Below are 20,165 nucleotides of genomic sequence, written 5' to 3'. Positions count from 1 at the left end.
GATAGGGTCAAGCGGGCAGGTTGTTGGGCGGCCGGCCGTTACAAGTCGCAAGATTTCATCTGGAGAGAGAGGGGAGAAAGAAGTCAAAGCATAGGGTAGGGCAGTGTGAGCAGGACCAGCAGTGTCATTTGAATTAACAAATGAGGATCGGATGTCGTCAACCTTCTTTTCAAAATGGTTGACGAAGTCTTCCACAGAGAGGGGGGGTGAGGAGGATTCAGCAGGGAGGAGAAGGTGGCAAAGAGCTTCCTAGGGTTAGAGGCAGATGCTTGGAATTTAGTGGTAGAAAGTGGCTTTAGCAGCAGAAACAGATGAAGAACATGTAGAGAGGAGGGAGTGAAAAGATGCCAGGTCCGCAAGGAGTCTAGTTTTCCTCCATTTCCGCTCGGCTGCCTGGAGCCCTGTTCTGTGAGCTCGCAATGAGTCGTCAAGCCACGGAGCAGGAGGGGAGGACCGAGCCGGCCGGGAGGATAGGGGACATAGAGAGTCAAAGGATGCAGAAAGGGAGGAGAGGAGGGTTGAGGAGGCAGAATCAGGAGATTGGAGGGAGAAGGATGGAGCAGATGGAAGAGATGATAGGAGGGTGAGGTCAAAAGCAGAGAGGAGTGGAAAGAAGGAGGCAGAGAGAAATGAGTCAAAGGTAGACGTAGGGAGGTTGAAGTCACCCAGAACTGTGAGAGGTGAGCCATCCTCAGGAAAGGAACTTATCAAGGCGTCAAGCTCATTGATGAACTCTCCAAGGGAACCTGGAGGGCGATAAATGACAAGGATGTTAAGTTTGAATGGGCTAGTGACTGTGACAGCATGGAATTCAAATGAGGAGATAGACAGATGGGTCAGGGGAAAAAGAGAAGATTAATATTTGACCTCATTAAAGGAAAATATTGCCTCAGTTGCTGAGTTGGGTAGAGAGACAGAAACCGAGAGACAGAGAGAGAGAGAAAGAGAGAGAGAGAGAGAGAGAGAGAGAGAGAGAGAGAGAGAGAGAGAGAGAGATTGTAAAACCAGACACAAGGTGTTTAACAGCAGATATTTTCTGGACAGGAAAGCATAGGTTTTGCCCCGGTTTATGAATTCATGGGTTTAGCAGGAATTCCGGAGGTTATGTTGTTCATTGTGAATCGCATGTTTTAATCAACAATCAACAAGCTCTTTTTTTCTGTTATGGACCTGATGAAAACGAATATAAATAACTCATAAACATTCAAACCAGATTAAATAGGGCTATTTCAAACAGATATCGTAGGTTACATGCATAATCTTATTTATAGAATATCACCACATTCATATAGTTAGTTCATAGGCTACTCTGCAATCCAGTCATCCATAATATTATTGGTTTTTTATGCTTATTGTCATCCTTATCACAGCGCATCCGTGTGGTGCACAGGGGTGTGTTGTACGCTTTACTCGCTGGACGCTCTAGTAGGCCATTAATTAGATGGCAAGCTTGTTCAGGAGCGCCGTTTAGTGGAGTGTTTGGATATTGCCACTTTGTAACCAATAACATACTGTAGCAAACGGTGATACACTGGGAACTCAAAACAACTGGGAACTCGGAAAAATACGAGGTCAAATCATGACGTCAGTGATCTTCAGGTCGGAAAGTCGGAGCTCTAGAAAGAGGCCCGAGTTCCCTAGTTGGAATTCCGAGTTGGATGGCCGTTCAAATAGATTTTTCCCAGTCAGAGCTAATTTTTTTCCAGAGTTTCCAGTTGTTTTGAACGCACTGAAGTTGGAAGTCTGAGATTTCTGAGTTCCCAATTCCGAGTTCCCAGTTGTTTTGAACGCGGCATTACTCAAATTGAAGGCCAGCCGGGGTACTGCAGGCTTCCATTAGCAACTAAACTATCCTTATAACTTATTCTGTGTACGATTTCAAAATAATCGATTCAAGGACATGCATCTGGTGTATTAGGAGCAATTATTTCTACCATGATTGTCGTTCTCCCTTGGAATCAACCAATAGGAAGCTCTATGCAAAAAAAGTACGTACAATTTAACTCGGTGGTCCGAGTTTCCGAGTTGTCTTGAACGCGTTAAATACGTTGTGTGATGACGCGTCGGTGCTACGTGTCTAGGAAGTCATCCAGTCAACATGGCGACGCAACAAGGAGATGTTGATGAACTCTTCGATGTGAAAAATGCTTATTATATTGGCAGTTATCAACAATGTATCAATGAAGCTCAGAAAGTTAAGGTAATTATCTGCTGATAAACCGTTTGTGCAACATGGCTAATAGCTAGTCTTTCTGTAGTGTCGATGTAATACGTTTGGACTGGCTAGCTAATGTTAGCTAATCAGCTAGTAGCTGCTAACGTTAACATCTGTTATAAAAGCAATTCAAGGAATTAGATCATGTTAAATAAAAAACATAACCTACTTGCTATTTCCTCTTTATAGCCATCAACACCTGAGAAGGAGGTTGAGAGAGACATGTTTCTGTACAGAGCATATATTGCCCAGGTAAGTTCATAATTGCACAGATGGAGATATACTTATTGGAATGTGAAATTACGTGTGTAACGTTAGTGTCACTGTGCAATAATTACTATATTGTTTTTATTGTCTAATTTTGAACTATAACTTTATCATCCGAAGATGCTGCCGTTATAAGTTCCATTAAGACACCGCCTGTCAGTATTGTATCAGTTCTCATCTCCTGTATCATTTCAGAGGAAGTATGCTGTGGTGATGGATGACGTCAAGGCGAGCTCCTCGCCAGAGCTCCAGGCTGTCAAGATGTTTGCTGAGTATCGCGCCAACGAGGGCAAAAGGTTTTATTCAGTCAATGTAACATTAAACAGTCAATATAACAACCCACCTATGTAATTAAAATGAAATGCTCTTTGTTGACTCCTTTGGTGGTGTAACAATATTGCTGTCTTTGTTGCTTGTGCAGGGATGCCATTGTGGCTGAACTTGACAAGAAGATGACCAAGAGTGTAGATGTGGCCAACACAACCTTCCTGCTCATGGCTGCGTCCATTTACTACCATGAGATGAACTCGGATGCTGCCTTGAGGACCCTGCACCAGGGAGAAAGTCTGGAGTGGTAAGGACGATCACAGGATACTATTCATGTTTATAGCCCCTGTTATTATGTGTTTTGCAATACGTGAATGTCCTTCTTTTTCTGTTCAGCATGGCAATGACCATTCAGGTGCTGCTGAGTTTAGACCGTGTTGATTTGGCAAGGTATGTCTGCTCCACACACCATCTGATTAAATGCCTTTAAAATACTTTTAAGTAAATTTAGTTCAAAGGATTCAGCAAATTGAGCACATGATTCAGTGTTGGTCATATATGGCGTTGTTGACTTATTTTGACACAAAGGAAAGAGCTGAAGAAGATGCAGGAGCAAGACGAGGATGCCACACTGACCCAACTGTCCACGGCTTGGGTCAACATCGCTGTTGTGAGTGTCAGCCCATAGTGAAGAACCCTACATGCTATAATACATCAGTGGAGCGGGCCTCATTGCCCCTCACCTGAAAAAAAAAAAGGCTTTTATTGACAGCGCACCACTCTCAATGGAAAAGTAGTCATCCCTTTAGGACTGAAGTCAACTCAATTTCTGTTTTTCATCTGATCAACAGAAGAAGGAAAAAAAGGACTCTTGCCTTTCCCTTTTTTTTCAGGGAGGAGAGAAGCTGCAGGATGCTTACTACATCTTCCAGGAGATGTCGGATAAGTACTCCCCCACTTTGCTTCTGCTGAATGGCCAGGCTGCCTGCCATATGGCCCAGAACAAGTGGGAGGAGGCAGAGGGGGTTCTCCAGGAGGCACTAGACAAGGTCATTACTTACCTCAAATGCACTCTTAATATCAACTGTAGACATATTTCAGAGATTAAGCAGTAGAGATGTCTAGAGGGTTGTTTAAATATAGATGAACACTATTTGATAGCATAACATTATAGGGTGTTACAGTGAAGAAATGTATTGGTACAATTTGAATTAGTTAAACCGATTAGTGGTGTCTGTTGTCTTATCCAACCACAGCAATACAAGTTTAGTGTCATCATAAGCAAAATACTTGCAGTTATAGCAATTGTCCAGTAGGTGGCGCCAAATGCGTACAAAATAAAAATATAAACCCTAGACCTGCAGTTGATCGAAGATGGGGAAAAGTGGTCCAGAGTATAACCAACACCTTGTTGGGATGTCACAGAAGACTGATCCTTGATTAAATTATTACACATAAAGATGTCACATATTTTACACTTGTTCAGACAATGTAGCTCAGTTGGTAGAGCATTGTGCTTGCAACGCCAGGGTTGTGGGTTCGTTTCCCACGGGGGGCCAGTATGAAAATGTATGCACTCACTAACTGTAAGTCGCTCTGGATAAGAGCGTCTGCTAAATGACTAAAAATGTAAATGTCAAATTGTGATATAAATACACTAGTAATGCAGTTGTTGTATACATATTTCAGAAAATGTGATGAAACATGTATGAATGAAACGGGGTAATGAGCAAGGTCATACAGTGCATCGAGACATTTCTATGAGAAACAGTGGGTGTTTTCCAACCTCTTATAGAGTCTGTTTTTCCCCTAACAGGACAGCAGCCACCCTGAGACTCTGATCAATCTGATTGTGCTGACCCAGCACTTAGGCAAAGCTCCTGAGGTAAGATTTTGCATACTTTTTGCCACAGATACTGAGAAATGTTTGTCTCTAGCTAGGTTTAATAATAATATGCCATTTAGCAGACGCTTTTATCCAAAGCGACTTACAGTCATGCGTGCATAAATTTTTGTGTATGGGTGGTCCCGGGGATCGAACCCACTACCTTGGCGTTACAAGCGCCGTGCTCTACCAGCTGAGCTACAGAGGACCACGACCAGGTTTGTTTGGCAGACATTATCAAAGCTTTGGAATGACAAAAGGGGGTTTATTCAATTTGCTGATATCTTGCACATTAGTGCCCTTCTCCTTAAACAGCAATAAACTCAGAAGACAAAGTTCTAGGGATAAAGTCTAAAAAAATTCTGCTTGTGATAGTGAGTAAATAATATAATCTTGACTATCTACAGAACACTTTCTTCAATTGGGGTCAAAGTAATCACCAATCAAGGTTATTGAACTCAACCGAGGTGTATATAGATAAGACCTTGTTCTAATGATTTATGATAATGATTTATGAATGTTTTTATATGCATGAACTTCCTTAACATCAATCGGTTATGTATTTGTTGGCAGGTAACCAACAGGTATCTCTCTCAACTGAAAGATGCCCATAGAGCTCACCCCTTCCTTAAAGACTACCTGACCAAGGTACGTGGATTACATTTGCCCATACACATTTCTACTTCAAATCAAATGTTATTTGTCACATGCGCCGAATACAACCTGTATAGACCTTACAGTGAAATGCTTACTTACAAGCCCTTATTAACCAACAATGCAGTTTTAAGAAAAATATGTGTTAAGTAAAAAAATCAAATAAACATTAAAGAGCAGCATTCTTCCTTGTTACAACCTTAGCTCTCTTGGAAGGAAATTTAATGATTTGATTGGTGAGCACTGCAGCATATCAAGTCTGAGCATTTAAAAATAGGTTGACTTTGATTTCATAGACTTCACTACACCATAATTACCCAATTTAAGAAGTGTAAATCAACATTGAAAAGTCTGGTTGTATCGTTTGTTAAACCAGTTTATTTCAGTCTACAACAGTGTCACTAGTTAAACATTTTCTACCATGTGTAAAATGCTTCTACTTTTTTACCTCAGGAGAATGAATTTGACAGACTGACGATGCAGTATGCTCCCACTGCAACTGCGTGAGACAATGGAGGAATCTGTTTGGACCCCAAAACATTATTAATACTGGACACACAACTGATGGCTCCATGTCTCTTTTTGTCTATCAATATGACAAATGCTAAACTGTATGGATTAAAATTGACTTGCACATTTAGAAATTTGAAGAATAAAAAAATACACTTTTTGTCACTCTGTTTCCTTTTAGCATTCCTCAAAAATTTACAATAAATGTTTTATGACCCTGTTTACACCCAGTGTGTGTCCGTGTGAAACCAGTGGTGTAGTGGAGGGTAAACACAGTTTACCAACTTGTTAAAATGTTCTTTAGCCAATAGTTTACCCACCTTTTGCGGAAGAGTGCATTGAATGTATAGGGAGTGTTATTTTTTTCACCGCGATCAGAGTTTACCCACTATGCGTGTGAAATTATCAATTTTTTTAATGAGTGGGCCATTAAATTCATGATTTATAGAAATTCCTCTGTGCATGCCCAATGTACAGGTATATTTTAACTATCTACCCTACACTGAGTGTACAAACATTAGGAACACCTTCGTAATATTGAGTTGCACCTCCTTTTGCCTTTAGAACAGACTCAATTTGTCGGGGCATGGACTCTACGAGGTATCGAAAGCGTTCCACAGGGATGCTGGCCCATGTTGACTCCAATGCTTCCCACAGTTGTGTCAGGTTGGCTGGATGTCCTTTGGGTGGTGGACCATTCTTGATACACACAGGAAAGTGTTGAGCGTGGAAAACCCAGCAGCGTTGCTGTTCTTGTCACACTCAAACCGGTGTGACTGGCACCGTACTACCATACCCCATTCAAAGGCACTTAAATATTTTGTCTTGCCCATTCACCCTCTGAATGGCACACATACACAATCCATGTCTCAAAAATCCTTCTTTAACCTGTCTCCCCCCCTTCATCTACACTGATTGAAGTGGATTTAACATGTGACATCAATAAAGGATCACAGCTTTCACCTGAATTCACCTGGTCAGTCTGTCATGGAAAGAGCAGGGGTACCTAATGTTTTGTATACTCAGTGTATATTTACCAGTGGTGTAAAGTACTTAAGTAAAGAATACTTTAAAGTACTACTTAAGTTGTTTTTGGGAGTATTTGTACTTTGCTATTTATATTTTTGACAACTTTTACTTTTACTCCAATACATTCCTAAAAGAAAATATGTACTTTTTACTCCCATAGAATTTCCCTGACACCCAAAAGTGCTAGTTACATTTCAAATGGTCAGGTAAGTACAGCAATATGGTCCAATTCGCGTACCTACTAATATAACGCGTTGTGATCCCTACTGCCTCTGATCTGGCGGACTCGCTGAACACAAATACTGTGTTTCTAAATGTTGTCTGAGTGTTGGAGTGTTCCCTTCTGGCTCTAACAGGATCCAGCATTTCTCAGATGTAACCTTGTATGTTACGGCACCTATTTGCCCGGCTCTGGTACCTCGCAGCATTATTTATACAATTTGTTCACTGTTTGCACTGTAAACATTTTTTTAAAAAGCGATCAGATTTAAATCAAGTTGCCTCTAGGTTATTTCTCCCGCCTCCTGCGCAATCTTCCTAATCCTTCCACACTGATTTCAGACCTGCTCTCTTATTTGTACATATAGGTTATGGGACGGGCCGGCGAGGTAAGTAACTGATCTTGAAACAGGTCTTGGCAGTGGTGGTCAGCTAGTGAAAAGGTCTGTCTGTATGTAGCCTAGGCTAGTCGTCTCCCTACTGAATTTGAAACAGGGAAAGCCAAATCAAAAATGAATAAGAAAAGGCAATCAACTTCGACGTTTTTCAAGTCCAAAAATCCTGAAAAGTATGGTGAATCGAACCCGAAATGAGCCAGAGAACTGTCAGTTCCGGATGAGAGGAGTGAGAAGCAAACTGCTCCTGATGGCGATGCCTCAGCTAGCAGTGCTGCTTATCCCGCCAGTTCAAGACCAAGCAAATGTATAACCTCTGGCTTGGCAAGCAAAATTCAAAGCTGGGCTGTACAACATGCAAAAAGGTAGGGAGTTTGGGCCCGGAAATGACTGGAGGGATGAAACTAGCAAAAGAGTTGGTGGAATGTACAGTAACATCTTCTGCCTCCAACATAAAAAAGCAACAAAGAGCCCTCAGAATTTTTTTTTTTTTAACATGCCCAAACCAAGGCCCATTTAGCGGCAGCAAGCATTGTACACAAGGCTAAAGAGGACACCTTAACACAGGTTGTAGTTAACGCTCAAAATAAAAACATAGACACTACAGCCAGTCTTCCGAACAGTTTACAAGGAGGCTAAAAGTCACAGACCCGATCATGGTTTTGAGCAAGAAATTGACTGTCAGGAGTTAAATGGATTTGACATGGGGAGAATTCTCCATTCCAATGTTGCTTGCTCCAACATACAGCAACATATTTCCTCCGAAATGAAGCGAAAACTATTTGAAAGAATAGTACAGTGCTCTCCCAAAATCTGCCTAATGCTCGATGAGGCTACTAGTTTGAATAAAAAGAGTGCCTTGATTGTATACATCAGACTTCAGCTGGCAGATATGGACGTACCAGCAAACATTTTTGTTGATCTTGTGGAACTGGAGGATTTATCTGCTGGGGGAATTGTCCGTAATCTGTTATCTGCATTAGAGGGTGTAAAGTTTACTGAGGACTTTCTCTCCAAAACCCTAATTGGAATTACGTGTGATGGTGCGTCTGTCATGCTATGAGGCAAGAGCCGAGTAGCAACAAGGCTCCAGGCCCTCTTCCCTAATGTAACCATTTGGCACTGCTCCGCACACAGGCTTTATCTCGCAGTAGGCGAGGTCAATCATTTAAAAAGACTTATGGACAAGCTATATGCGCTTCATAGGGTATCCAACAAAAACCGAATGGAGCTGAGGGACTGAACAGAGAGTTTAGACATTAAGCTGTGCAAAATCGGCCGGATCTTGGACACTAGATGGGTGGCATCCAGTTTTAGAACTGTAGAGTCTGTGTGGAAAAATTACCCGGCTCTTCACAAGCATTTCACCATAGCAGTTGAGAATGCCTCCCGCATCGGCGTGACTCGTCAGAGCTATAGTGGCCTTGCCATGCGCATATCCTCGCATGCGTTTGTTAACAATCTAGGCCTTATGTTTGATGCACTTCAAGAACTATCTGAATTGTCACTCGAGATCCAAAAGAGAGACTGCACAATTATTACTGCACACAGGGCAGTCACCAGGGAAGCGAGGGTGTTCAGTGCAATAGCAGAGCAGCCAGGCCAACACACACAACTCAGCCAGAGAGGGATTCAGGAGACCTCTTTCCAAGGCGTCAGAGGGAGGTTTTCGAGAGCTTGGCGAGGAACATGGAGGCTAGAATGTTCTCTCAATGAGGATGGGCGGTGGACAATATAGGACACAGCCAGTTCATATAGGAACTGAAGGCGCTGTATGCGCAATACTGGCCGAAGGACGCAGGAGCACTGTATGTAGAAACAGAGATAGAATCTCTCTGCCAGCGGTTTGGCATTGACAGTCCACGTACAGTCATACGGGCATACAGGCAGTACAGGGACACTAATGGTAATGATAAAGGAGCCATTCCAGATGGACTTAAAGAGCTGTTGATGGCGGTCAGCACCATCCCCATATCCAGTGCAGAATGCGAGCAGGGATTTTCTCAAATGAATCTGATTTGCACCTCAACCCGAGCCTCTGCATACCTCCACCATATCAGGGCTACTCTTTCTGAACATTGTTGGCCCACCCATGACCAAATTCAACCCAGTCCCCTATGTGAGGTCATGGATTGCTAAAGGACACAGATGTGTCACAGACACCAGGAGCAACTCAAGAAATAGGGAGGAGAAGACGCACAAGGAAATGGCTGTGTTGTGGGAGGTTTTGGTAAGGTAGGGAACTAAGGTAGGAACTAAGGTAGGAACATCTCTTTCCTTTACAAACTTGTTCTGTGCTGTGAAGTTAATCTGAATATGCGCTTCATATTATCACATAGGCAGGAGGCATATACAGTTGAAGTCGGAAGTTTACATACACTTAGGTTGGAGTCATTAAAACTTGTTTTTCAACCACTCCACAAATTTCTTGTTAACAAACTATAGTTTTGGCAAGTCGGTTAGGAAATCTACTTTGTGCACGACACAAGTAATTTTTCCAACAATTGTTTACAGACAGATTATTTCACTTACAGTGGGGAATTTTTTTATTTAGACAGCCACCAATTGTGCAAGTTCTCCCACTTAAAAAGATGAGAGAGGCCTGTAATTTTCATCATAGGTACACGTCAACTATGACAGACAAAATGAGAAATAAAAATCCAGAAAATCACATTGTAGGATTTTTTATGAATTTATTTGGAAATTATGGTGGAAAATAAGTATTTGGTCAATAACAAAAGTTTCTCAATACTTTGTTATATACCCTTTGTTGGCAATGACACGTTTTCTGTAAGTCTTCACAAAGTTTTCACACACTGTTGCTGGTATTTTGGCCCATTCCTCCATGCAGATCTCCTCTAGGGCAGTGATGTTTTGGGGCTGTCGCTGGGCAACACGGACTTTCAACTCCCTCCAAAGATTTTCTATGGGGTTGAGATATGGAGACTGGCTAGGCCACTCCAGGACCTTGAAATGCTTCTTACGAAGCCACTCCGTTGCCCGGGCGGTGTGTTTGGGATCATTGTCATGCTGAAAGACCCAGCCACGTTTCATCTTCAATGCCCTTGCTGATGGAAGGAGGTTTTCACTCAAAATCTCACGATACATGGCCCCATTCATTCTTTCCTTTACACGGATCAGTCGTCCTGGTCCCTTTGCAGAAAAACAGCCCCAAAGCATGATGTTTCCACCCCCATGCTTCACAGTAGGTATGGTGTTCTTTGGATGCAACTCAGCATTCTTTGTCCTCCAAACACGACGAGTTGAGTTTTTACCAAAAAGTTCTATTTTGGTTTCATCTGACCATATGACATTCTCCCAATCCTCTTCTGGATCATCCAAATGCACTCTAGCAAACTTCAGACAGGCCTGGACATGTACTGGCTTAAGCAGGGGGGACACGTCTGGCACTGCAGGATTTGAGTCCCTGGCGGCGTAGTGTGTTACTGATGGTAGGCTTTGTTACTTTGGTCCCAGCTCTCTGCAGGTCATTCACTAGGTCCCCCAGTGTGGTTCTGGGATTTTTGCTCACCGTTCTTGTGATCATTTTGACCCCACGGTGTGAGATCTTGCGTGGAGCCCCAGATCGAGGGAGATTATCAGTGGTCTTGTATGTCTTCCATTTCCTAATAATTGCTCCCACAATTGATTTCTTCAAACCAAGCTGCTTACCTATTGCAGATTCAGTCTTCCCAGCCTGGTGCAGGTCTACAATTGTGTTTCTGGTGTCCTTTGACAGCTCTTTGGTCTTGGCCATAGTGGAGTTTGGAGTGTGACTGTTTGAGGTTGTGGACAGGTGTTTTTTATACTGATAACAAGTTCAAACAGGTGCCATTAATACAGGTAACGAGTGGAGGACAGAGGAGCCTCTTAAAGAAGAAGTTACAGGTCTGTGAGAGCCAGAAATATTGCTTGTTTGTAGGTGACCAAATACTTATTTTCCACCATAATTTGCAAATCAATTCATAAAAAATCCTATAATGTGATTTTCTGGATTTTTTTTCTCAATTTGTCTGTCATAGTTGACGTGTACCTATGATGGAAATTACAGGCCTCTCTCGTCTTTTTAAGTGGGAGAACTTGCACAATTGGTGGCTGACTAAATACTTTTTCCCCACACTGTACCTAGGCCCTAGGCTATTGATGGATTCAAGACAAGGTCGTTTTTATTGATCTCTGATTCTCAGTTTGTCAGTGTCAAAGTAGCCTGCCATTTCGATCATTTGTGTGGTATTAACAAAGATTCTGCCAGTTTCCAGTCATGTAAAATGACGTAGAATTGCATGAAATGCGTTTATAAAAGGCCATTATGGTAATAAGCCCAATGGTTTATTAAAAATGACTACTTTTTTTTCATGCATTCCGCTACCTCAAAACTCACCCATTTTTACATTTTAGTCATTTAGCATACGCTCTTATCCAGAGCGATTTACAGGAGCAATTAGGGTTAAGTGCCTTGCTCAAGGGCACATCGACAGATTTTTCACCTAGTCGGCCCGGGGATTAGAACCAGCGACCTTCAGGTTACTGGCACAACGCTCTTAACCACTAAACTACCCGCCTCTCGTGCTCACTGTTTGTTCTGGCACCTCAAGATTTACAAATTAAGCACTACTTTTACTCAACTAGTATTTTATCGGATGACTTTCACTTTAGTCATTATCTATCAAGGTATCTACTTTTACTCAAGTATGATAATTAAGTACTGTAGCGACCCGCACAGACAGCTGTGTGTTATGTGTTAGGCTAGTAGATGGTTGTGTTGTACCTACCAGTACCCAGTGTTCGCGGGGTCCGACATGTCAATCAACCTGCTATCTGCCAATCACGGGAATGCCTGGAATGTTCTGATGCCGGGCATCCTGGCGGTTGGCGGAGTGGCGTGGAGGGGGGTTGGGCAGGGGGATGGAGCATTGGAAGTTAAGACCAGGTTTAGCCTTTGTTCTCTCTCTTTTTTTACGTCTGGGCTTCACAAGAGACGGTCGCGATTGGCTTGTGGGTTATCTTTCATTTATTTGGCGTGGGCTACGGCCAAACAGTAGCCTGTGTAAATTTGGTTTAATAAACCGTCCATTCGTAAACTCAATCCTCTGTCTGGACAGTTGTTCTTTTATGATCTAGTCAGGTCATTACATTGGTGTCAGAAGTAAAAACGTTGATAAAAGTTAGCCAGCTAGCTAGCTGACTTCTGTGGCTAGCTACCGTAGGTGAGAACGGGGGTTGAAGATGCTTCGAGGGAATCCGAAAGTGAAGGTGGAGGTAGGGGACGATTATGGCCAAGGAGGTGCGTGTGCATGGACGTCGGGGGTTCTGGCTGAGGAGATCGCCAGGGCATCGGAGCCCAGAGGCCGCTTGAGGGAGGAGCGTTAGAGTGATGGCGGCTGAAGCGGGCATGAGTGCTTCGTCGACTGTGTTTCGCGCGGATTCTGGTGGGCGGACCGAAGGGGTGACGTCGACGCGGCGGGACGAGGAATCTGGGGCTCAGGATGTAAACAAACATGGCGGCGCCCAGTTCCCGGCTGCGTCCGTATCCGTTAAGACCCCGAAGTATTCCGGTAAGGCGGATTGGGAAGCTTTTCATGCTCAGTTTGAACTGTTAGCTCATTTTAGGGGGTGGTCGGATGAAGATAGGGCACTGCAGTTGGCTTTATGCCTCACGGATGAAGCTCTGGCCTGTTTGATATTGATTAGCCCCGAGGACAGATGTGATTATGGTGCTTTAGTGGGAGCACTGAGGAGGCGCTATGGACAGTGTGTACAGCCCGGGCTACTGCGCTCCGAACTGAGTAATAGACGCAGGCAGCCTGGAGAGCCTCTACGGGTGCTAGCTAATGACATTGAGAGCCTCTCTCGGCGGGCATATGCTCACATGCCCCCTCCGTGCAGAGCGAGCTAGCACGGGACCAGTTCATACAGGCGCTCTCTCCTACAGAGCTGCGCATACAGACCCAGCTGGCTCATCCTGAGTCATTGCAGGTAGCCTTGGAGATGGCTTTGGAGAGGGAGCTGGTGTGGGCTGGGGCTTCAGCTGGGGCTTTGGTGGGGGGTGCAGGGAGACAGACCCTCTGTGCGAGCTGGGGGGCAGAGCAGCCCGGAGCCGGAAAAGCCTGCATGGGTGGCTGAAATGTCAGAACTAATTCGTGCTGTGTCGCTACAGGCGGCACGAAACACACGCCCTGGTCCCAGGGTCTGCTGGGGTTGTGGCCAGCCAGGCCATCTGCGCCGAGATTGCCCCATGTCCCCCAGAGCTCAGGGGAAACGGCTCGGGGTCCGCATAGACCGGGTAGTGCGGACCCCTGGCTTTCTATCCCAACCACCATCTTCTTCAGGAGGAGCCCACCGGCACAGACGGGGAAGCAAGGCTCCACTTCCCCAGAAGCAGACGAGGGCAAGCGGATGGAGCCTGTTGTTGTGGTGGGCCGGACCTGTGTTGGGGACTTTTGTCATGTCCCTGTCACTGTGGAGGGGGGTGCCCTGCTCCGCCCTGGTGGACACTGGGTCCACAGTAACCCTGGTGAGGCCAGATATTGTGCCAGGTTGGACTCAGTGTGAGCCTACAACTGTGCAGCTCCGCACAGTCACAGGTGAGCTGGCACCCATGAAAGGGAAGGGAATAATGACTCTGACAGTAGGGGGCAGGACTGTGCGTCATCCTGTGTGGGTGGCGGCTGTGCAGGACCCTTGTATCCTGGGGTTGGACTTTCTTAGGAGCACAGGCTGCCAGTTAGACCTAAATAGGGGCACACTGAGCTTTCCAGGGAGGGCCGGAGGTCACCATGGCCCCTAATGTCACATTCACTCAACCCAACAAACCCTTTACTCCAACAGTTAAAGCAGCAGAGACTCATGGCTGCCCCCCTCCCCCACATCTGGGTGTGACTTTTCCCCAGCCCCCCTGTCACCTACGGCGTTGCGTTACATTCCCCCAGCTACCTCCACGACACAGTCCTCTGTGAGCCCGGGCCGCGCCCCCAGCCCAGCTACCCCAGATGGGAGGGGAGAGGACACTGTCTGCAGTAAGGGAGATATGGGGGAGGAACTGTGTTGGTCTTGACCCCGAGCAGCAGGAACGGTTGAGGCAGTTGCTGTTTGAATTCAGAGACAGCTTTGCGCTGAGTGAGGAAGAGGTGGGTCAGACTCATCTGGTGCAGCATGAGATCGACACAGGTGATGCTCGACCTATCAAGATGCGTCCCCGCCGTATCCGCTGGCACGCCAGGAGGCGGCAGACAAGGCTGTGTTGGAGATGCAGCGGGCAGACTTCATTGAGCCCTCAGACAGCCCCTGGGTGGCGCCAGTCGTCATGGTTCCGAAGAAGGGGGGCAAGCTGAGGTTCTGTGCGGACTACAGGCGGCTGAATGAGGTAACTCATACCCCATACCACGTATCGATGAGTCGCTGGACCTGGTTAGGGGGTCCTCCTGGTTCTCCTCACTAGACCTCCGCAGTGGCTACTGGCAGGTGCCCCTCTCCCCAGAGGCCAGAGCCAAAACTGCGTTCTCCACTAACAGAGGACACTGGCAGTTCAAGGTCCTGTGCTTTGGCCTGTGCAACGCTCCAGCTACTTTTGAGCGTTTGATGGACAGGGTGCTGGATGGCATCCCCGACAGCAGTGTCTGGTATACCTCGATGACATCCTGGCCCATGGCAGCTCCTTCCAGTCAGCCCTGGGGGCGCTACGGTGTGTGCTGGAGAGGGTGGCTGCCGCAGGTCTGAAGCTCCACCCCGAGAAGTGCCACTTCATGAGGAGAGAGGTGTCCTTCTTGGGCCACCGAGTGGGGAAGGAGGGGATCAGCACCATGGAGGACAAGGTAGCGGCTGTCAGAGACTGGCCCACCCCCACCGACCAGCGTCAGCTGAAGAGCTTCCTGGGCCTGGCCTCGTTCTACAGGAGGTTTGTACGGGGCTTCTCAAGCGTTGCTGCTCCACTGAACCGCCTGCTGCCGAAGGACAAGGCTTTCACTTGGACAGTGGAGTGTGAGGAGGCGTTCAACACCCTCAAACGTGCACTGATCGAGGCCCCCGTGCTCGCTCCCCCTGACCTCACATTGCCCTTTATCCTGGACACAGACGCGAGCAATGTGGGCATGGGTAGGGGTGCTGGCCCAGGTGGGGCCAGAGGGGGAGAGAGCAGTGGCGTACTTCAGCAAAACATTTGACAAACATGAGCGCCGCTACTGTGTCACCCGGCGGGAGCTCTTGGCTGTTGTGGCTTCCGTCAAACACTTCAAGTACTACCTGGGTGGTCTGCCCTTTACTGTAAGGACTGACCACTCTGCTCTCCAGTGGCTCATGTCTTTCAGAGAGCCAGAGGGGCAGGTGGCACGCTTGTTGGAGGAGCTTCAGCCGTATGACTTCTCGGTGGTGCACAGGGCAGGGGCACGCCACTCCAACGCCGACGCCATGTCCCGTCGGCCCTGTACTGCAGACGGCTGCCGCCACTGTGAACGGAGAGAGGGACGGGAGAGAGAGCTGTGTGCAGAGGAGGGGGTCTGTGCCACAATGTGTCGGGCGGCGGGCCTGTCTGCTGTGAGCTGCAGACTGTCAGACGTGGCTGAATGGGGGCAGCAGCAGGGACGGGACACAGACCTACAGCCAGTGCTACAGTGGGTGAGGCGCAGGTGAGGCCACCATGGGAAGAGGTGACAGCGCTCTCACTCGCGACCAAAGGGTTGTGGTCAAAGTTTGAGCGACTGCGGCTGGCTGATGGCGTGTTACAGCGGGCATGGAAGGAGTCAGCTACGGGGAGGAGAGGTGGCAGGTGGTGGTCCCAAAGCATTGCGGAGGCTGTGCTCCAGAGTACTCATGGGGGGGTGGGGACTGGACACTTTGGGGTCACAAAAAACACTGCGCCGCCTCCGTCAGGGCTTTTACTGGGGGGCAGCACAAGAGGGATGTGGAAGACTTTTGCCGCCGCTGAGACAACTGCACAGCGAGAAAGGGCCCCCCAGGCCGCTCTCATGCTCAGCTCCAACAGTTCCCAGTGGGGGCTCCCATGGAGAGGGTGGGAGTGGATGTAGTTGGGCCGTTACCCACCACAGACAGTGGGAACCGCTGGGTGCTCACGGCCATGGACTATTTCACAAAATGGCCCGAGGCCTATGCTCTGCCTGACCAGGAGGCAGAGACCATCGTCGACGCCCTGACAGCGGGGATGTTCAGCAGGTTTGGAGCTGCAGAGTCCATCCACAGCGACCAAGGCAGAAACTTTGAGTCCCGTGTGTTCGCCACCATGTGTGAGAGGCTGGGTATGCACAAGACCCGCACTACTCCTCTCCATCCTCAAAGTGATGGCCTTGTGGAGCGCTTCAACAAAACGCTTGGACAGCAGCTGGCCATCGTCTCTTCCAAACACCAGCGTGACTGGGACAAGCACCTGCCTATGGTCCTCATGGCATGCCGCTCCGCTGTCCAAGACTCCACCTCCTGCACGCCTGCCCTCCTCATGCTGGGGAGAGAGATCCGTACCCCTGCGGAGATGGCGTTTGGTCGGCCCCCTGGATAGCCCTCATGTTTCCCCGGGGCCGGAGTATGCCCGGAGACTCCAGGACCGCCTGGAGACAGCCCACACCTTCGCCAGAGAGCAGCTGCTGAATGCAGGTGTGAGGCAGAAGAGGAACTATGACGTGCACACCCGGGGAAGGCACTTTGTGGCTGGGGAGCTGGTCTGGGTCTACAGCCCGCTAAGGAAAAAAGGCAGATGCCCCAAGTTGGACAGTCACTGGGTGGGACCCTGCAGTGTCCTGGAGAGGGTAGGGGAGGTTGTTTACCGGTGCAGCTTCCTCCCAGGGGGAGAAAGGTGACACTGCACCGGGACAGGTTAGCCCCATATAGAGGGGCCTCTTCTCCCCAAACCCCAGGAACCCCCACAATTCCCCTCTCTGGCAATGACATTCTCCAGGCACCCACCCCCAGGTGCCGCAGACAAGGCTCCAGACAGCCCACTCCCCCTGTGTCACCGCGTGGTTCCCCAGAGCCACGGACTGTACTACCCGTTCCCGCTTCCTTGTCCCCCATGTCCTTGCCTTCATCCCCTGGTTCCCAGAGGGGCACTCTGCGGCCATCACAGCCACGCAGGCAAAGGAGACCTCCGGGTCGCTTCAGAGACTTTGTTTGTTCCCTCGGGACGAGGGACTTTGTGGTGGGGGGCTGTGTAGCGACCCGCACAGACAGCTGTGTGTTATGTGTTAGGCTAGTAGATGGTTGTGTTGTACCTACCAGTACCCAGTGTTCGCGGGGTCCGACATGTCAATCAACCTGCTATCTGCCAATCACGGGAATGCCTGGAATGTTCTGATGCCGGGCATCCTGGCGGTTGGCGGAGTGGCGTGGAGGGGGGTTGGGCAGGGGGATGGAGCATTGGAAGTTAAGACCAGGTTTATTTAGCCTTTGTTCTCTCTCTTTTTTTACGTCTGGGCTTCACAAGAGAAGGTCGCGATTGGCTTGTGGGTTATCTTTCATTTATTTGGCGTGGGCTACGGCCAAACAGTAGCCTGTGTAAAGTTGGTTTAATAAACCGTCCATTCATAAACTCAAACCTCTGTCTGGACAGTTGTTCTGTTATGATCTAGTCAGGTCATTACAGTACTTTTCCCATTACTTATATTTACTATGAATGGAGTAAATGCATTTTATAGTGTTTGAACGTGTTTTCTGGAAAAGTCGACATCGTGCTGTCGCTTTAAATAATTCAATTATTTTTTTATCCCAGTAGTTGAAGAAAATAGCAGGCCATAAATACGTCATAGTACCTCTGTTTCTTCGTTCAATTTGAAATTAGTGGCTTTCGGTGCGGGTGCAGAACATTATAGTCGTGTCGGTAAAAACGTTTACTAGCTGTACTTTTAATATTGTAACCAGAGAGGTTTGAAGTGCCGTGTGGAATCATGTTCAACATTGATTCCCATTAAAAGAGCACGCATTTTTTTGTCACTTGTCAAGACGCAGCATCACAGACACAGCAGGACACGACCAGCAGCGGCACGACAGAGGAAGGCGAACATTGAGGATATCTTGACTTTTATCGGCGTTACTGCTTGTTTTCTTAGTATTAGAAATGTTTCAGGACCACTGGTTTGGTATCTGGTAGGAATAGGTTATTATAGCTGATGAAATGACGAAGATATGTTATATAAGGCGAATAACGGAGATCAGACAGAATTTAACGTTAGCCTCACAAGAATCGCATGTGATACCTCGACTGTTCTCTAGTATGGCACATCTTTAGTTTAGGTAGCTAGCCAGGTAGCTAATAATACTTACTGGATTTTTTTTTCTTGGAACACGAACGTGATTTTACAGCTACAGCTAGTTTGGTAGCCGTTGTAAATGCTGGTCTACCCGGTATTGTGTGCATTTAATTTAGCTAGCTAAGCGGCTAACGTTAGCTAAATGATGAGGTAGTATGCGTAAAAGACGAATGGCCAAAATTCTAGCCAATGTTTACTAGATCATAGAATACAGTAGCTTGTAATTTTAATAACTATAGCTAAGTAATTACCGTTGGCTATTAAATAAATCCAGCCGGTTTACCCTTGTTTTTTGTGGGTTTATAATCCAATCAGACATAAATTGTCTTTATATGAAATGGGCCCATGTCTTAATTTAGAAAACAAAGAATTAACGTTAGGCTACTTGAGACTAGGTTAAGCTGCTTAAAGTTTTTCCGAGTTTTTAGTTTAGCTAGCTAATTAGCTAGATAACGTTAGCTAGATACAGTAGTTTGGAAGCGTAGGTAGCTTGCCGGGCTATCTCGTGTAAGGAGAAAACGCTGTCTGTGAACCTAAACCAGGGTCCGTTTTCTAAATCGCCGTTTTACGTGCTGCCACAATGGACAGTCACACCGATGTTGACAGCATGAGCGTCAGGGAGGTGGAACCCATGCCTGGCTATGCGGGTCTCGTAACGAGAGCGTCTACCGTGATGATCAGTGCCTTGAGAGACTGTAGCGCTTGCGGTCTAGAGCTCTCTAAAAGGACGCTCCTGGAAAACGCTTATATTACCTGGACCGAAATCGGTCTTTTCTTCATGTGCGCCGTTATGTGGACGCAGATACGACGGGGACTAACAGAATGTCTGTTCAAGGTAGATACACCCCCTTACTCAGCTTTCCCCTCAGTTTTGCGTACTATACATTCACATACACATTTCTCCACAAATTACATAAATTCCCTATTTTCTTGAAGAACCATGAGCCTTATTCTCGTTCCCTAATTATAGGAGCCTTCATTGGGTGTTATAAAGGTGTTAATGTCACATGTTTCATATACCTTGCAGTATTAGTGGAATAAGATAACCATTGTATTTCAATTATGATGAATTACATTTCACTTTTCAAGCCCATCACAGGATATGAAACACTGGTCTGTTTCTCTCTGGTATAAAAACACAAATTATTTTCCTTGCTGAATTCAACAATTGTTTTCTACTGTACTGGGGCTTGTCCTCCTGACAAGTTAATCATGATGCCCATCAAATTGCAGCATATGAAGAAGACCTTCATTCTGAGGAAGGCCTACATGCTACACTCAGATACCTTTAGTGTCTCAGTGTGTGTCATCTTGTGGTTCCCAACCAGGGGTTCTAGGACCACAGGGGGTACTTGAGAACACTAATGAGACCATAGGCTTACTTGTAAAATGCACATGAGGGAGTACTTTAGGGATACTCCGGGCAGAGCAAAATTCACTGTTGTAGCCAAAATCAAGATCAGATACGCTAAGGT

At 46.7% G+C, this 20,165-nt stretch overlaps 2 protein-coding genes across 2 annotated transcripts in view; both read left to right on the top strand.

Moving 5' to 3' along the window:
• Positions 1-2,061: 2,061 nt before the first annotated feature.
• On the top strand, positions 2,062-5,963 carry LOC121533625 (coatomer subunit epsilon). Its single transcript, XM_041839738.2, has 10 exons — positions 2,062-2,200; positions 2,405-2,467; positions 2,678-2,778; positions 2,904-3,056; positions 3,146-3,199; positions 3,338-3,419; positions 3,643-3,798; positions 4,566-4,634; positions 5,208-5,282; positions 5,742-5,963. The coding sequence occupies exons 1-10, from the start codon at positions 2,099-2,101 to the stop codon at positions 5,793-5,795; spliced, it is 909 nt and encodes a 302-aa protein (XP_041695672.1). The 5' UTR covers positions 2,062-2,098; the 3' UTR covers positions 5,796-5,963.
• Positions 5,964-18,173: 12,210 nt separating this feature from the next.
• LOC121533626 (ceramide synthase 1) overlaps positions 18,174-20,165 on the top strand; it is a 35,292-nt gene continuing 33,300 nt past the window's right edge. The window contains exon 1 of the mRNA XM_041839739.2: positions 18,174-19,525. Within this exon, the coding sequence (XP_041695673.1) occupies positions 19,271-19,525 (255 nt within the window). The 5' untranslated portion in view covers positions 18,174-19,270. The remainder of the gene's footprint in view (positions 19,526-20,165) is intronic.

This window comes from Coregonus clupeaformis, chromosome 20 (genome assembly GCF_020615455.1).
Source record: "Coregonus clupeaformis isolate EN_2021a chromosome 20, ASM2061545v1, whole genome shotgun sequence".
NCBI lineage: Eukaryota > Metazoa > Chordata > Actinopteri > Salmoniformes > Salmonidae > Coregonus > Coregonus clupeaformis.
Note: the sequence above shows the minus strand (reverse complement) of the source record. Positions and strands in the feature narration are given on the sequence as shown.

Bases quoted from the DNA above. Each gene is read 5' to 3' on its own strand.
- LOC121533625 (XM_041839738.2), top strand. From the start codon at position 2,099: ATGGCGACGCAACAAGGAGATGTTGATGAACTCTTCGATGTGAAAAAT. The intron at 2,468-2,677 runs GTAAGTTCATAA...GTATCATTTCAG, and splicing joins ACAGAGCATATATTGCCCAG to AGGAAGTATGCTGTGGTGAT. The intron at 2,779-2,903 runs GTTTTATTCAGT...TTGCTTGTGCAG, and splicing joins CGCGCCAACGAGGGCAAAAG to GGATGCCATTGTGGCTGAAC.